General features: G+C 44.2%; 1 protein-coding gene across 4 annotated transcripts in view; it reads left to right on the top strand.

The window, feature by feature from the left end:
* The window catches only part of arhgap29a (Rho GTPase activating protein 29a), a 62,000-nt gene that overhangs the window by 42,886 nt on the left and 1,734 nt on the right, over positions 1 to 17,380 (top strand). For all 4 annotated transcript variants that reach the window (XM_053620387.1, XM_053620315.1, XM_053620245.1 and 1 more), the window contains 11 exons: positions 2,165 to 2,332; positions 2,559 to 2,696; positions 3,077 to 3,267; positions 4,847 to 5,004; positions 8,908 to 9,036; positions 12,198 to 12,296; positions 13,992 to 14,155; positions 14,308 to 14,496; positions 14,588 to 14,725; positions 14,940 to 15,172; positions 15,306 to 15,603. In XM_053620387.1, coding sequence (XP_053476362.1) covers positions 2,165 to 2,332; positions 2,559 to 2,696; positions 3,077 to 3,267; positions 4,847 to 5,004; positions 8,908 to 9,036; positions 12,198 to 12,296; positions 13,992 to 14,155; positions 14,308 to 14,496; positions 14,588 to 14,725; positions 14,940 to 15,172; positions 15,306 to 15,603 — 1,905 coding nt within the window. The remainder of the gene's footprint in view (positions 1 to 2,164; positions 2,333 to 2,558; positions 2,697 to 3,076; positions 3,268 to 4,846; positions 5,005 to 8,907; positions 9,037 to 12,197; positions 12,297 to 13,991; positions 14,156 to 14,307; positions 14,497 to 14,587; positions 14,726 to 14,939; positions 15,173 to 15,305; positions 15,604 to 17,380) is intronic.

Raw genomic sequence — 17,380 nt, 5'->3', positions numbered from 1 at the left:
AGACAGACGCAAACAGACAGACAGACGCAAACAGACACAAACACACAAACAGACAGACAGACACAAACAGGCAGACACAAACAGACACAAATAGGCAGACACAAACAGACACACCAGACAGACAGGCAGACACAAACACACACAAACAGACAGACAGATACAAACATACAGATAGAGAGACACAGACAGAAATACAGACAGACAGATAGAGAGACACAGACAGACAGACAGACAGTTAGAGAGACACAGACAGAAAGACAGACAGATAGAGAGACACAGACAGAAATACAGACAGACAGATAGAGAGACACAGACAGAAAGACAGACAGATAGAGAGACACAGACAGAAATACAGACAGACAGATAGAGAGACACAGACAGAAAGACAGACAGACAGATAGAGAGACACACAGACAGACAGACAGATAGAGAGACACAGACAGGAATACAGACAGACAGACGGATAGAGAGACACAGACAGACAGATAAACAGACAGGCAGATAGACAGACAGACAGACAGACAGTTAGAGAGACACAGACAGAAAGACAGACAAATAGAGAGACACAGACAGAAATACAGACATGCAGATAGAGAGACACAGACAGACAGACAGACAGATAGAGAGACACAGACAGGAATACAGACAGACAGACAGATAGAGAGACACAGACAGACAGATAGAGACACAGACAGACAGACATATAGAGACACAGACAGACAGATAGATAGAGAGACACACACAGACAGATAGAGAGACACAGACAGACAGATAGAGACAGACAGACAGATAGAGAGACACAGACAGACAGATAGATAGAGAGACACAGACAGACAGATAGAGAGACACAGACAGACAGATAGAGACAGACAGACAGATAGAGAGACACAGACAGACAGATAGAGACAGACAGACAGTATGATTGAGGTGATATTGCACTCTGGATGTGAAGTGGGTGATAAGGACAGCAGCTGAACGGATATTTTGAGAAGGTAATAAAGATAAATGAAGATGCTGAGTGAGTGTAAAACATTCAGTGGGTTTTCATAAGCTCAGAAGAGAAATCCGACACAGACAGATGGACAGATCAGATTTCAAACAATAAACACAATTAGACTCGTTTCAAACCCATACCAGGTGCGCTTAATACCGTTCCTCTATCTGACCGAACTCGTCCGTGTTCTGATTCACTCACCAGTCTTCTCACACTCCCAGGATCTCTGTACACTTTTCAGCAGATATCAGCTGGTCTCTTGCCTCCTGCACTATTTCATGCTTCTCATCTTCAGATCTTCAGAGATCTCCTCATATTGTGTGAGAACTGTGACTTGCTTAATAACGTGGAACGATCTCTTTAAGTCGGTTTCCCTTTAACTCTGCTCACCTGGCAACCGCATGACCAGACCCGTCTGAGAGCGAGAGACCCGTCTGAGATCGAGGGACCCGTCTGAGAGCGAGAGACCCGTCTGAGATCGAGAGACCCGTCTGAGAGCGAGAGACCCGTCTGAGATCGAGGGACCCGTCTGAGAGCGAGAGACCCGTCTGAGATCGAGAGACCCGTCTGAGAGCGAGAGACCCGTCTGAGATCGAGGGACCCGTCTGAGATCGAGGGACCCGTCTGAGATCGAGAGACCCGTCTGAGACCGAGAGACCCGTCTGAGACCGAGAGACCCCTCTGAGATCGAGAGACCCCTCTGAGATCGAGAGACCCGTCTGAGACCGAGAGACCCGTCTGAGACCGAGAGACCCGTCTGAGATCGAGAGACCCGTCTGAGACCGAGAGACCCGTCTGAGACCGAGAGACCCGTCTGAGATCGAGAGACCCGTCTGAGATCGAGTCCAGTGATCCAAAACCATACGAGAAATAAAACACTAACAACCTAAACCTTTATTTTACTGCAGTCCTTCTAGTATGTCACTCGCATAATCATTGGGAACACGGTGTATGTGTCCACATGCTCATATCTGTGTGTGTGTGTGTGTGTGTCTGTGTGTGTTGATATGTTTGTATTCATGTGCATGAGTAAGTGTTTATTTGTGTACATAATTGCATACAGTATATATGTGTGTGTTGATGTATATGTATGTGTGTGTGTGTGTGTGTGTGTGTGTTGATGTATATGTGTGTGTTGATGTATATGTGTGTGTGTGTGTGTGTGTGCAGCACGAGGCTGAAAGCGCTCTGAAGAAAGCTCGGTTGTTGAAGGATCAGAGACAGGAGGAGTACGAGCGAGCGCGCAGCTCCACCAGCCGAGCCGAGGAGGAGCAGCTCGGAGCAGGGGGCAAGCAGCTGGAGAAGAGACGCAGACTGGAAGATGAAGCTCTGCAGAAAGTGTGTACACACACACACACACACACACACACACACACACACACACATTGTTCCCTATCCTCCTGTTTCTAAACACAGAGAGTGTTTACAGGCAGACAGAGAGGAAGTTAAAATAGGAACCAGTCTGTGGGTTGGCTGCCTCAGTTGCCTGTTTGCATGCATGTGTGTGTGTGTGTGCGTGTGTCTCACCACCATGTATGTGTGTGTGTGTGTGTGTGTGTGGCAGGCTGAAGAGGCCAGAGAGCACTACAGACACTGCATCACTGATGTGAGTGTGAAGAAGCTCGACCTGGCCAACGCCAAGAGCGACATCCTCGCCCAGATCCGCGCTCTCGTCTTTCAGTGTGACCTGACCCTTAAAGCGGTGAGTGTTGCGCACACACACACACACACACACACGTGACTAGAGTAGGAATACAGTGCGGACGGGTTCGGAATAGCAGACTGTGTGTGGTGGTGTTATAGGAAAATAATCACAGACAGTGTGGTGTGATGAAGCGCAGTCATAGTCACCACCCTGAAGGTGATTATTTTCCTATAACAGCATGCTCCAAAGTGTCTTATTCCATGATTTTGCATGATGTAATAAAGATAGAGCCTGCCGTACACGTCCCTGTGAACGAGCTGTTACTATAGAAACGCTAACGTATTAGAACCAGTGCATTAATATACACATATTAATATATATTAATACAGAGGAAACGAATCAACGGCTGTTTATTAGGTTGTTCTTTTGTCGTCCAGGTGACAGTGAACTGGTTCCAGATGCAGCAGGCGCAGGCCGTCTCTCTGCCAGTGAATAACCAGACCCTGTGTGAGAGTGCGAAGCTGTACGAGCCCGGTCAGCGCTACACCGAGTTCGTGAAGAGCCTGACTCCGGACAGGAGCCGAGTCGAATCGTTCTCTTACGACGTCGCTGGCACTCGGAGCGCGGGGTAAGAGCACGTAACGTCAGCTACGCAGCACACAAGACCAAACACGCCGTCTCTTTCCGTGCACAGTGCCAAAGTATCGCAACGGCAGGTTCAGTTCTTTTGTGTATAATGTCACGGTTTGTGAGGAAAACAGGAAGTGGACTAGTTCACGACCGAATCGGGGAGCCGCACTCGTAGTTCCTCACACGGCCGGATCCGCACCGCGTCCACGAGCCGAGGCACTGAAATAAACACAGAGTGTCACTCTGAGACCATACACCACTTCCTTACACGTCCTAGAAATAATGAGATAGAGAGGGGGGATAGAGAGAGAGAGAGAGAGGAGAGAGAGAGAGAGAGAGAGAGAGAGAGAGGGTGGGGTGGAGGAAAGGATGATTTCGCAAGAGATACTGTATAACACAACTGTGTAAATGCCCTGAGGCTCATACTGAGGAAAACACTGAGGCTAAATTTACAGAAAGATATAGAGATAGACAGAGAGAAAGAGAGAGAGAGAGAGAGATGTTCTTTTACTCATTTTACTCAAATTTAAAAGACCAAGATGAGAGAAAGTATGAAGAGATTGGAGTGAGACAGGTGTTGATGTTTAATTGAAAGAAGAGAAGTGAGAGAGAGAAAGAAAGGAAGAGTTGTTAGGAGAGAGAGAGAGAGAGAGAGAGAGAGAGAGAGAGGTTTTACTCAGGTGCTGGATGAGAGAGATGAAGAGTGATAAGAGAAAGTCGGGGAGAGACAGAGTTATGTTTTACACCTGAAAGAGAAAACCAGGATGAGAGAGAAAGAGATGGAGTGAGACAAGAGCTGCTGTTTAATAAGGAGAAGAAGAGAAAGAGAGAGAAAATCAGAGAGAAAGAGACCGAGAGACAGATACATGAGAGAGACAGGGAGAGGGTGTGCTTTTCCTCAACTGCTGGCTGAGAGAGACAAAGAGAGAGAGGCACACAGACAGCGAGAGTGATAGAGAAAGAGAGACAGACAGACAGACAAAGAAAGAAAGACAGACAGACAGAAAGAGAAACAGACAGACAGAAAGAGAAACAGACAGAGAGGCAGAGATGGACAGAGACAGAGAAAGCGACAGAGACAGAGAGAGACAGACAGAGAAAGAGAGACAGACAGACAGACAAAGAAAGAGAGGCAGAGTGCGACAGACAGAGAGAAAGAGAAACAGGCAGAGGCAGGGATGGACAGAGACAGAGAGAGACAGACAGAGAAAGAGACAGACAGAGACAGAGCTACAGAGAAAGAGAGAGAGAGACAGACAGAGAGAGAGAGAGTTGTGTATTTGTACAGCTGTGCATGTAGAGGAAGTAAAATAATGAATCAGAGGGTTTTATATCCAGCTGTTGTCTCTGTGTGTTTCTCTCTCAGCTCAGACTGAAGCTTTGACACTCACACTGACCCCTTCACTACACACACACACACACACACACACACACATATGGAAACAGGAAAAGCAGCTGTAAGTTTACCTTCGGCGTTGCGGACTCTTCCTCTCAGCGTCTGTTCGGTACAGCGGTGTTGTAGTGACTCGTCGTCACCTGCTCGTGAACATGTTGTGTGTTCTGGCTCTGTCCCGCAGGTCTCCTCTCACTAAGAGGTCGATTAGCACCAGTCTGTCGTCTCAGGTGTCCATCGCCTCCGCAGACTGTCTGAGCTTGGACGAGGTGGACGCTCCGGCTCCGAACCGCACGGGCAAAATCGCAGAGAGACGCTCGCACAGCAGCACCGACATCCAGGGTAACAGCAGTCCCCAAACACTCCCACAGCATTCAGTACAACATCTCAACATCTCCGCGTCTCCGAGATCAGTCCATCAGAGTTCCTCATCGACATTCACATCACACCGCTCATTACACACCTCACTAATATCCTCATTACAGTGATATTATATAGTGTCGAAATATTACAGTGCACAGTGCATTCCAGAAATATTGCCTAAAATATGCAAAAAATGATCATATTAAAATTATGCGATAAATGATGTTGAATTTAAACAAGGAGGGACAGTGTATAGATTTATTTCAACTTTTTTATTCAACAGATTTCTTTTAAATATAATAATTTGTTTGCATTTATTTAAAATATTCCCTAAGATTGTTGATATGTTGGCACGTGTATTGTTTTATATTTTCATAGCTATGCCTATAAAATATATTTTATAGGTATATTTAAATATATATATTTTTTTTAAACAGTATTTTTATTATTTAAATAAAAATTATTTATATTTTACATTTGAGTTTCCTTAAAAATTCAATAAAAGGTAATAATAATTTTGCCATTATATTATTTATTTATTTATTTATTTATTTATTTAAAAAAAAAAAAAATTCAAAGATAAACTTTCTTCTATTGTTTGAGTGGAAATTTTTAATGAATATACATAGTTTTCTTTTTTATAGGGTGCCAATAATTCTAGGGAATACTATATACTATGTAATACTGTGTAAAATTATGCAAATATTGTGAAACAAAACTGTTCCAGATGAGGAATGGGGAGGCGTTTCTCTGTAGTGATGAAAGTGTAGAAACTGAAACGGTGGCGAATAATAAAAGCGTGTGAAGGAAACCTGCGGCGTCGCAGGAAATCAGCTGAAACGGGAGTCTGTCGTTCTGCGTTCGTTCTCTTGTTGATAAATACCTATGAAAAATACTTCGCTTCGACGTTACCTGCTGCACGCAGAGTGTGGGACGTTGTCGTTCCTCCTCAAATGCTCAGAACTGCATGACAGAAAGTGTGTTATTTTCTCAAGTGTGCTGTGACCTCTGACCCCTGACTCCTGGTGTACATGCACTTCGTCACACGCACACTCTCTCGTTCTCACACGAGCCATTCCTCTGACTAATCACTCCAGATACTGAGGGAGGTGTTTATGTGGTGGGGGGAGGAGGTGGGGGGGTGGGGAAGCTTGAGAAAGGGGGCGGGGGAGCTTCAGAAAGGGGGCGGGGCAGGTGTTCAACAGCTACATTAGCCCTTTCAGGTCAGACAAAAGAGAAGGTCGAGAGAAAGAAAGAGTGGAAAGAGAGTGACTGATTTCTGGGGTGATAAGAGTACAACCCTGTTTTCAGATTTATCACAACAGTGCACCTCTTTTATTCATTAGTTAGTAAAGCTGTGCGTAAATGTTTGCACGGGAGCTAAAAATTCACACTAGTTTTCCCAAGGTTTCATAATTTTACTTCTAATCAGCTGTACATGACCGTTCATGGCGCATTTACATTTAGCCACGCCCACAAAACTCCTTAAAAGGTAACGCTCCCAGAGAGTCACAGTAATGTTCCTAAACATTTCCAAGAAAACTCACTTAGCCTGTAATGACCTGTTATAACGCTCTGTCATGTGTTATATACTTTCAGTAAGCACTTGAATACAATTTGAATAACTGGGGGGGTGTGTTATAATGCATTATAACTAGAAATTTACAGAGAGTACAGAACTGCATGTGTTATGATGCATTATAACTAGCAGGATAGACGCGTGTGTTATGATGCATTATAACTAGCAGGATAGACGCGCGTGTTATGATGCATTATAACTAGCAGGATAGACGCGTGTGTTATGATGCATTATAACTAGCAGGATAGACGCGCGTGTTATGATGCGTTATAACTAGCAGGATAGACGCGCGCGTTATGGTGCATTATAACTAGCAGGATAGACGCACGCGTTATGATGCATTATAACTAGCAGGATAGACGCACGCGTTATGATGCATTATAACTAGCAGGATAGACGCGCGCGTTATGGTGCATTATAACTAGCAGGATAGACGCACGCGTTATGATGCATTATAACCAGCAGGATAGACACGCGCGTTATGATGCATTATAACCAGCAGGATAGACGCGCGCGTTATGATGCGTTATAACTAGCAGGATAGACGCGCGCGTTATGATGCATTATAACCAGCAGGATAGACGCGCGCGTTATGATGCGTTATAACTAGCAGGATAGACGCGTGCGTTATGATGCATTATAACTAGCAGGATAGACGCGCGTCTTATGATGCATAATAACTAGCAGGATACACGCGCGCGTTATGATGCATTATAACTAGCAGGATAGACGCGCGTCTTATGATGCGTTATAACTAGCAGGATAGACGCGCGTGTTATGATGCATTATAACCAGCAGGATAGACGCGCGCGTTATGATGCATTATAACTAGCAGGATAGACGCGTGCGTTATGATGCATTATAACTAGCAGGATAGACGCGCGTCTTATGATGCATAATAACTAGCAGGATACACGCGCGCGTTATGATGCATTATAACTAGCAGGATAGACGCGCGTCTTATGATGCGTTATAACTAGCAGGATAGACGCACGCGTTATGATGCATTATAACCAGCAGGATAGACGCGCGTGTTATGATGCATTATAACCAGCAGGATAGACGCCTGTGTTATGATGCATTATAACTAGCAGGATAGACGCGCGCGTTATGATGCATTATAACCAGCAGGATAGACGCGCGTGTTATGATGCATTATAACCAGCAGGATAGACGCGCGTCTTATGATGCATTATAACCAGCAGGATAGACGTGCGCGTTATGATGCATTATAACCAGCAGGATAGACGCGCGTGTTATGATGCATTATAACCAGCAGGATAGACGCGCGTGTTATGATGCATTATAACCAGCAGGATAGACGCGCGTGTTATGATGCATTATAGCAAGTGTTTACAGTGTTATTCTGAACAGATACTGTATAACGTGTTATTTATACTTACATAACCCTACGTAGTTATGAACATGTATACAGGGTCTTGCTAGGACTGAGAAAGTACTCTGTGCTACATGACATGTTATAATGCGTTATAATGAATGATAAACAGGATTTAGAGTGTTACTGCTTTTTTCATATTTTTTTTTCTATGTTTAATAATAAATTTCAGGAAAAAAATGTCAATTAGCAGGAAAACGCACAGAAGCGTCTGCACTAAAATAAAATAAAATTAAATTAAATTAAAAAATGAAAAAGATTCTACGAATATGCAAATTTCAAAAGCCCCCAACTGTACATGCTCCGCCCCCTCCCCTATTGTCTGTCACATGATGCGCTAACGTACGGCTGAATTCATTTTCAAAGCCGTTTCTTCAGAAACATGAGATTTTAAAAGAACAGCATTTCCCGAGACGAATTTCTCCACTAAAATGAATTCCAGCGAAAATAAAAATCCTCAGTTTCCTCTTGTGAAAGAGGAAGCGCTGTTCTGCCTCAGCTCTGTCGCCTATACAGCGATCCAAGGTCCTTCTCTCTTTCTAAACAGACTTCTTATTTTTAGAGACGTCTCTTTCAGCGAACTTTACTTCTTTTAAATTCCAAAATGGTTCGGGTCACGTCACCTCCAGCCTGCTTCCTGCCTTCCTGCCTTCCTCTCGTCTCAGAAAATTAGCGGTGTTCATCTGTCTGATCTCGCCTCTCAGTTGATGAGTTTAATCCCGGTTTAACCGCTGCGCTCGTCAACGCCAGCGGAAGATTAATATCCGTGTGAGGATGTGTAGCGTCATTCCACGGTGATTAACTCTGCTAATTACCGTGTGTTTGAAGTGTGGATTCAACATGCTAATGAATGTCAGTCTCATAAACACCATTCGCATTGTGTGTGTGTGTGTGTGTGTGTTTTCAGCTCTCCGGATCCAGGTTCCATTCAAACCCTGGACTACGTCGGGTCAGGGAGGGGGCATGTGCAGCGACTCAGAGAGTGCCGGGGGCAGCAGTGAGTCTCGCTCAATGGACTCACCTACTGCTAGTCCAGGTAACACACACACACACACACACACACACACATACACACTTTTTAAATAATAATATAAGCTACAAGTTAAAAATACTCAGTTTATAATCCGGACAGGTCTCTATAAAGAGCGAAAACCTTACAAACACAAACACACGATTTCTCTCTGACATCCTCACACACACACACACACACACACACACACACATTTAAAGCTTGACTTTAATCTTCTACATGGACAATGCCCCAGGCTAATCACCTCAGGAAACCTTCACTCTGAGTGATGCCACTTCCACCACAGCCCGGTGATGATAAACAGATAAGTAACAGCCTCTTCCGCATTCTTTTCCCACAATGCCCTGAGAAATCTACGCCCTCGCCTGTAGCCGCGCTCAGAAATAATCACGTTCACGTCACCGTGTGTTGCCTGCAGTCATTCTGCTTTAATAAACTCTTGGGTATGATGGATGACAGAGAAATGGCACGACACAGAAACGTTTTTATTGAATAGTCCAGATGTTATCATGAATATGCGAATGATTCCCCTTTTCCAGGTAAACCAGTGCTACCTTGATTTTTTATTATTTTATTTTTTTAAATAATGAGTCACAGATTTAACCAGAAATCAGTTTCATTTCATTAAAATAATGAGCTTTAATGTTAATTACAACCACGATGTTATAAGAACTGTCAGTACAGATGGTATAGCACAGCCTATGTTATGATGCAGTTTAACTCGAAGTCCTGATACTAGAACACGTCCTGGGTTAAAATGCATTATAACTAACAGTGCAGGTGCTATAGCAGAGCCTGCGTTATAGTGCATTATAATTAATAGCTATAAAATTAAGACCTAACTGGACAGATACTATAGCAGAGCCTGCGTTATAATGTATTATAACCAGTAATATAGATACTATAGCAGAGCCTGCGTTATAATGTATTATAACCAGTAATATAGATACTATAGCAGAGCCTGCGTTATAATGTATTATAACCAGTAATATAGATACTATAGCAGAGCCTGCGTTATAATGTATTATAACCAGTAATATAGATACTATAGCAGAGCCTGCGTTATAATGTATTATAACCAGTAATATAGATACTATAGCAGAGCCTGCGTTATAATGTATTATAACCAGTAATATAGATACTATAGCAGAGCCTGCGTTATAGTGCATTATAACCAGTAATACAGATACTATAGCAGAGCCTGTGTTATAATGTATTATAACCAGTAATATAGATACTATAGCAGAGCCTGCGTTATAGTGCATTATAACCAGTAATACAGATACTATAGCAGAGCCTGCGTTATAATGTATTATAACCAGTAATATAGATACTATAGCAGAGCCTGCGTTATAGTGCATTATAACCAGTAATACAGATACTATAGCAGAGCCTGCGTTATAGTGCATTATAACCAGTAATACAGATACTATAGCAGAGCCTGCGTTATAATGTATTATAACCAGTAATATAGATACTATAGCAGAGCCTGCGTTATAGTGCATTATAACCAGTAATACAGATACTATAGCAGAGCCTGCGTTATAATGTATTATAACCAGCAGTAGAGATAATATAGCAGAGACTCTTTTATAGTGCATTATAACCAGTAATATAGAAACTATAGCAGAGCCTGCGTTATAATGCATTATAGTGTAGTATTAGTGTCTCCAGGGTTTCTCTGAACACATATTATAATCTCTTCGATAAAGTGACGTTATGAAGTTATATACATACTCAATTAATAAGTATTTATGAACATGTATGCAGATTCTTGCTGGGAATTATAAAGCATTGTATACGGTATATAATGCTCCATTATGTGTTAAAAATAATATAAACACTTGAGTACACTAAGAGAAAACAAGCGTGTACGCTCCAAGATCCTCTTTTTATACCTAATCACGTTACTGACCTGCTCCCGATTAACCCCCGGCTGTTTCTTTTTACTAACACTTACTTTTCCCGCCTTTTCTTGCCCCTGTCCCAACTGTTTTGAGACGTGTTACGGCCATCAAATTCAAAATGACCTTTTCTTTTTTTCTTTTTCTTAAAGCGGTACCAATTCCAGTTTAACATTTGATCTGTGTTCTGTGTTCTATTGGGAATAACGTACGGGTTTATGAGATTCGCAAATCATTGCATTCTGCTCTCATTTACAATTCGCACAGCGTCCCAGCTTTTTTGGAATCGGGGTTGTATGATAAATTGCAGTACAGATAAGAAGTCGACCCTCGTGTTATAATGCATTACAGCGTTAGCGTCTACGCTGTTGTTCTGCACGGATATCGTAATGAGTTTTATAAACCGACACGACTATAAACACTTACGAATATTCATATCGGTTCTTAGGAATTGTAAGGTATTGTGTCTCATGTAACATGTTATAATGCGTTATAATGAGCACAGGATTTATAACATTACTGACATAAAAGTTAGCACCTTTTTTTTTAATGATTAAACAAATTCCACAAAATAACGTCGGAATGAAATTGGAGAATTATGACAGGGCGACAGATCTTTCCCCAGAATACGTAGCGCTGTTTACGTAGCTCCGTGGTCCTAGAGGAACGTGGTTTGGTTTCACTGTGTACTGTACCCGCTGTATATGGTTGAAATGACAATAAAAGCCACTTGACTTGACTTGAATATGCAAATTTACAATGCCCCCAGCTCGTCATGCTCCGCCCACTCCCCCAGTCAACTGCTGATGCATGACCTGCATTTCCATAACATTATCACTACTTCATTAGAAAATCTGTGATTCATTGTGTTGTAGGTGTTAAATATCGAGCAGTTCAGATATCTTAAGTCGTTAGTGTGTGTGTGTGTGTGTGTGTGTGTGTGTGTGTGTGTGTCAGCGCTCATTAGCAGTGTTAGAGAGTAGCCGAGGCCGATCGGTGTGAACGAGTTTCGGGCGGGACTCGGGTCAGGTCGCAGTTCATGAGTCCTCACATGTACGCACTTCTCTGGAAGCTCTTAAAGGCAGAGGCTGGGAGTTTCCACTTCAGATCCGATCCGATCTGATCCAATGTAGCTCGAGTGTAGTTTGGAGAACTGGGAGAGCTCGAACTGAAAGCAGGACGGCTCGGGGAGCAGGAATCTACACTGCATGGACAGTGTGGTAGTCATGAAGCTCATAGCTGTACTTTTCTGTCATGCTTTAGGGGATTTTAAAAGGAGGCTTCCCAGAACTCCATCCACTGGGACGATGTCTTCAGCGGACGACCTGGACGAGAGAGAGCCGCCTTCGCCTTCTGATAACGGTAACGTCCCAAGTAATAAATGTAAACGAAGTGGGGGGGAGACAATAGATATCGTAATTAATCTTTGCTCATTTTAATGATCTTAATTAAAATATTTTTGTTTTTATATATTACTTTGGATTTTATTTCAACTGAAAAAAATCGAGTCTGTGGACACTCTCAGGGGAGAGAGTTTCACAGAAAAGTTTGTTTAACCGTTGTTTGTTGTAAATTTGACAAAGATCGATATTTTCTACAATGCAATGATTTCTTTCTAAACGGGGGATGAACATGTACAGTATCACGAAGGCAGGTCATCTGGAAACGTTTGAGGTTTTTACTCGAAAAACCCAGGGTAAAACGCGTATGTTATATTCATACGTTTTCATGAAAATGTATTGACATTGCTAAAAAAAACCAAACAAAAACAATCATCATTTCTACCTGTAGCATCGTCCCTTAATTTAATAATAATTATAATTTCATAATTTAATAATAGCAATACAAGACCATTGTGAGGACGTCCCCCAAAAGCTCTTCCCCAAATGCTTGCAGTGCATTCTGGGTAATACACTCTGATTCTCCAGTCTCTGAAATGAAAATGAACACCGTACGAGTGCTTACAAGTAGCATAACCGTGTCTGAACAGATGGAGTGTTAAATAATCACGTGACAGTCTAATAAAACAGAAATACTGACTACGTTCACATGGACAGCGGTAATCTAATTATTGACTTTACTCTGATTAAGGTAATAATGTGATTAAGGTGTTTACATGAGTCGCTTTTAGAATACTCCTGTCATGTTCCCGTTTTACATGTTCTAGAACATAATTAGATTAACAGCCCGCGTCATTACGTCACCGCGCCACGCCGTCCGACGTCCCTCCAGAATTTCACGTATCGACATACAGTTGGTCTTCGTTATGGTACCGTATACAGTTTTGGGTGTTTTTATTTATTTATTTTTTTACGAACGCTTTAAGTGCAGTTAATTATTTGTCATGCTGTACGTGCAAATAGACGACTGCTTGAAGCGGTGGGTGTGTCCCAAATCGCGTAGTTACCGTCTATATAGTAGCCGAGATACATGTATTTCTCCCCACTACAGGCCTGTAGTAGGAAAGTATGTGATTTGGGACACAGCCGAACTCTCTTGCTCGCCGTAAAACGTAAAACTGCCGTGTGTGATCGTGTCCTGTCGCAAAATGCGGTGAAAACTCTCACACGACGTTCATAATGTGATTAAGGTGTTTACATGTCACTACTACACGTCCATAATGCGACTAAAACAGGAGTACTCCACCTGTCTTAATTCGATTATTGCTTACTTCGATTATGACCTTCATTAGATTAAGGGAAGTAAAAATTGCAGTTTACATGCTAGTTTCTTAATTAGAGTACGGTCTTAATGGGATTAAGAGTGGATTATTGTTGTCCATGTAAACGCAGCTACTGATATCAGGTGGAAGTGGAATAAAAGTCGTATTATCTTTCACAGTGGAGATATTTTTGATTTATTACTCTGAGTTGAAAGCCTGAAATCCTGTGAGAGGGCGGTCCCCTCGAGCCGTGTCTTTAATTACTGCTTTGTGTTGTAAAGTAACAGAATGTCTAGAATGTTAATAAAATGCTGGGCATGTGGACGAGCCACTGCGCTTCGCCGTCAACCTGTTTGTAGCTCCAGCGGGGCTAAAGGTTTGTTCTCGGGGTGTAGGTTTGAGCGAGATGGTGACGGAGACGGCGAGTTCTCCCGGACCTTTCCGGAACACGCAGATGTCGAAGGCGGCGCAGACCCACAAGCTGCGAAAGCTGCGTGCTCCGTCTAAGTGCAGGGAATGCGACAGCCTGGTGGTGTTTCACGGTGCCGAGTGTGAGGAGGTGAGCACGTCTGTTTAACAAAGGGCTTCTCTCGGATTATACGTGTTAACGTCGACCCAGGTGGTCTTCGTGTTTAAATGATGAAACACTGTCCTGTCTCTCTCGCTCTCGCTCTCGCTCTCTCGCTCTCTCGCTCTCTCTCTCTCTCTCAGTGCTCTCTGGCCTGCCATAAGAAGTGTTTAGAGACGTTGGCCATCCAGTGTGGTCATAAGAAGCTGCAGGGGAAGCTGCACTTGTTCGCTGTGGACTTCGCCCAGGCAGCGAGAAACAGCCCTGACGGAATCCCCTTCATCATCAAGAAGTGCACTTCGGAGATTGAGAACAGGGCCCTGGGTATTAAGGTACACTCGTGTTTACATCCCTACGTTTTCTCCTGTAGGAATCATACAGGACACGTGTTTACACGCTGTGGGTTTGGGTCGGACTTTGTAGGGAATCTACAGGGTGAACGGCGCCAAGTCGCGTGTGGAGAAGCTGTGCCAGGCCTTTGAGAATGGGAAAGATTTGGTGGAGCTGTCAGATCTGTATCCTCACGACATCAGCAACGTGCTCAAACTCTACCTGCGACAGGTAAACCTCCACACCGCACACCTGCTAGTGCTCAGACTGTAAAGACGCGTTTTTCCATTCAAAAGCCACGGGGGTGCAAACTTTTGCTCTTAACTATATAACAATGTATATAAGTACACGACACGAAGACCTACCCCGTGTCTTTATATGTCGCACTGCTTTTTTTTTTAACTCTAAATAAGTGCAGTGAGAAATAAACATGTTCTCCCGTCAGCTTCCCGAGCCTCTCGTCCTCTTCCGCTACTATAACGACTTCATCGGCCTGGCAAAGGAGAGTCAGAGCATCATCATGGAGGAGGTGGAGGCATCTCGCAGCGGCTCCGCCTCCGACGCTCCCCAGATCAGCGTCGAGCTCAAACGCGTCCTCTTCAAAATGAAAGACCTGCTGAGGCAGCTGCCTGCTGCGCATCACAAAACCCTGCAGTTCCTCATGCAGCACCTGCACAGGTGAGCGCACACACCTCTCAACACGTCCTCTATTACACACACACTTATCTTTATTACTGATTTGTTTGTTTATGTATTTATTTATGTATCGCTCGTTTACACCTTTAACTGATTTACGTCTTGTGTTGTCCAGAGTAACCGAGAAAGCAGAGGAGAACAAAATGACCGCCAGTAACCTCGGCATCATCTTCGGCCCAACGCTGATCAAGCCGCGGCAGACGGACGCCGAGGTGTCGCTCTCGTCACTGGTGGATTATCCGTACCAGGCGCTGATCGTCGAGCTGCTCGTCAGGCATTACGAGCTAATCTTCGATTCTCCGCTCAGCCCCATGGATGAGAGCTCACCTCTGCCCGTCAAATCCCGCTTCCCCCCTCAGGAGAAGGAACAGCGCCTGAACCGTCACTCCAGATCCCTGATGGACATTAAAGAGGTGCGTGGACTTTACTTACGAGAGCAAATATAGTTTCAAAGATGACAAATGCAAGAGTTACTTGAGACATGGTTAAAACTGCAGAATTAGCCAATAGTGCAAATAAAGTTTCATGTAAAAAATATTATTTTGTAGCAATTTAAAAATGCACAATATTGGGAATGTTTTCGCTTTGGCATAAACAAATCCCACACCTCCTTTACTGTTACTGACTGGCACAGAAACCACACCTCCTTCATTGGGAGTAATAAACACAGAGGCCACGCCTCCTTCACTGAGACTACAGACACAGAGGCCACACCTCCCTTACTAAGACTAACAGACCCAGAGGCCACGCCTCCTTCACTAAGACTGAGACACAGAGGCCATGCCTACTTTACTAAGACTAACAGACACAGAGGCCACGCCTCCTTCACTAAGACTGAGACACAGAGGCCATGCCTACTTTACTAAGACTAACAGACACAGAGGCCACGCCTCCTTCACTAAGACTGAGACACAGAGGCCATGCCTACTTTACTAAGACTAACAGACACAGAGGCCACTCCTCCTTCACTAAGACTGAGACACAGAGGCCATGCCTCCTTCACTAAGACTGAGACACAGAGGCCACGCCTCCTTCACTGGGACTGAGGCACAGAGGCCATGCCTACTTTACTAAGACTAACAGACACAGAGGCCACGCCTCCTTCACTAAGACTGAGACACAGAGGCCATGCCTACTTTACTAAGACTAACAGACACAGAGGCCACTCCTCCTTCACTAAGACTGAGACACAGAGGCCATGCCTACTTTACTAAGACTAACAGACCCAGAGGCCACGCCTCCTTCACTAAGACTGAGACACAGAGGCCACGCCTCCTTCACTGGGACTGAGGCACAGAGGCCATGCCTACTTTACTAAGACTAACAGACACAGAGGCCACGCCTCCTTCACTAAGACTGAGACACAGAGGCCATGCCTACTTTACTAAGACTAACAGACACAGAGGCCACTCCTCCTTCACTAAGACTGAGACACAGAGGCCATGCCTACTTTACTAAGACTAACAGACCCAGAGGCCACGCCTCCTTCACTAAGACTGAGACACAGAGGCCATGCCTACTTTACTAAGACTAACAGACACAGAGGCCACACCTCCTTCACTAAGACTGAGACACAGAGGCCATGCCTACTTTACTAAGACTAACAGACACAGAGGCCACGCCTCCTTCACTAAGACTGAGACACAGAGGCCATGCCTACTTTACTAAGACTAACAGACACAGAGGCCACACCTCCTTCACTGGGTCTGAGGCACAGAGGCCATGCCTACTTTACTAAGACTAACAGACACAGAGGCCACGCCTCCTTCACTAAGACTGAGACACAGAGGCCATGCCTACTTTACTAAGACTAACAGACACAGAGGCCACGCCTCCTTCACTGGGTCTGAGGCACAGAGGCCATGCCTACTTTACTAAGACTAACAGACACAGAGGCCACGCCTCCTTCACTGGGACTGAGGCACAGAGGCCATGCCTACTTTACTAAGACTAACAGACACAGAGGCCACGCCTCCTTCACTGGGACTGAGGCACAGAGGCCATGCCTACTTTACTAAGACTAAGAGAAACAGAGGCCCTGCCTCCTTCACTGGGACTGACATACATAGGCCACGCCTCCTTCACTGGGACTGACATACATAGGCCACGCCTCCTTCACTGGGACTGACACACATAGGCCACGTCTCATTCACTAGGACTGACCGATGTAGGTCACACCTCCTTCACTGT

The sequence above is a fragment of the Ictalurus furcatus genome, chromosome 1 (genome assembly GCF_023375685.1).
Source record: "Ictalurus furcatus strain D&B chromosome 1, Billie_1.0, whole genome shotgun sequence".
In the NCBI taxonomy this organism is placed as follows: Eukaryota; Metazoa; Chordata; class Actinopteri; order Siluriformes; family Ictaluridae; genus Ictalurus; species Ictalurus furcatus.
This window is presented reverse-complemented; position numbering and strand designations above follow the sequence as displayed.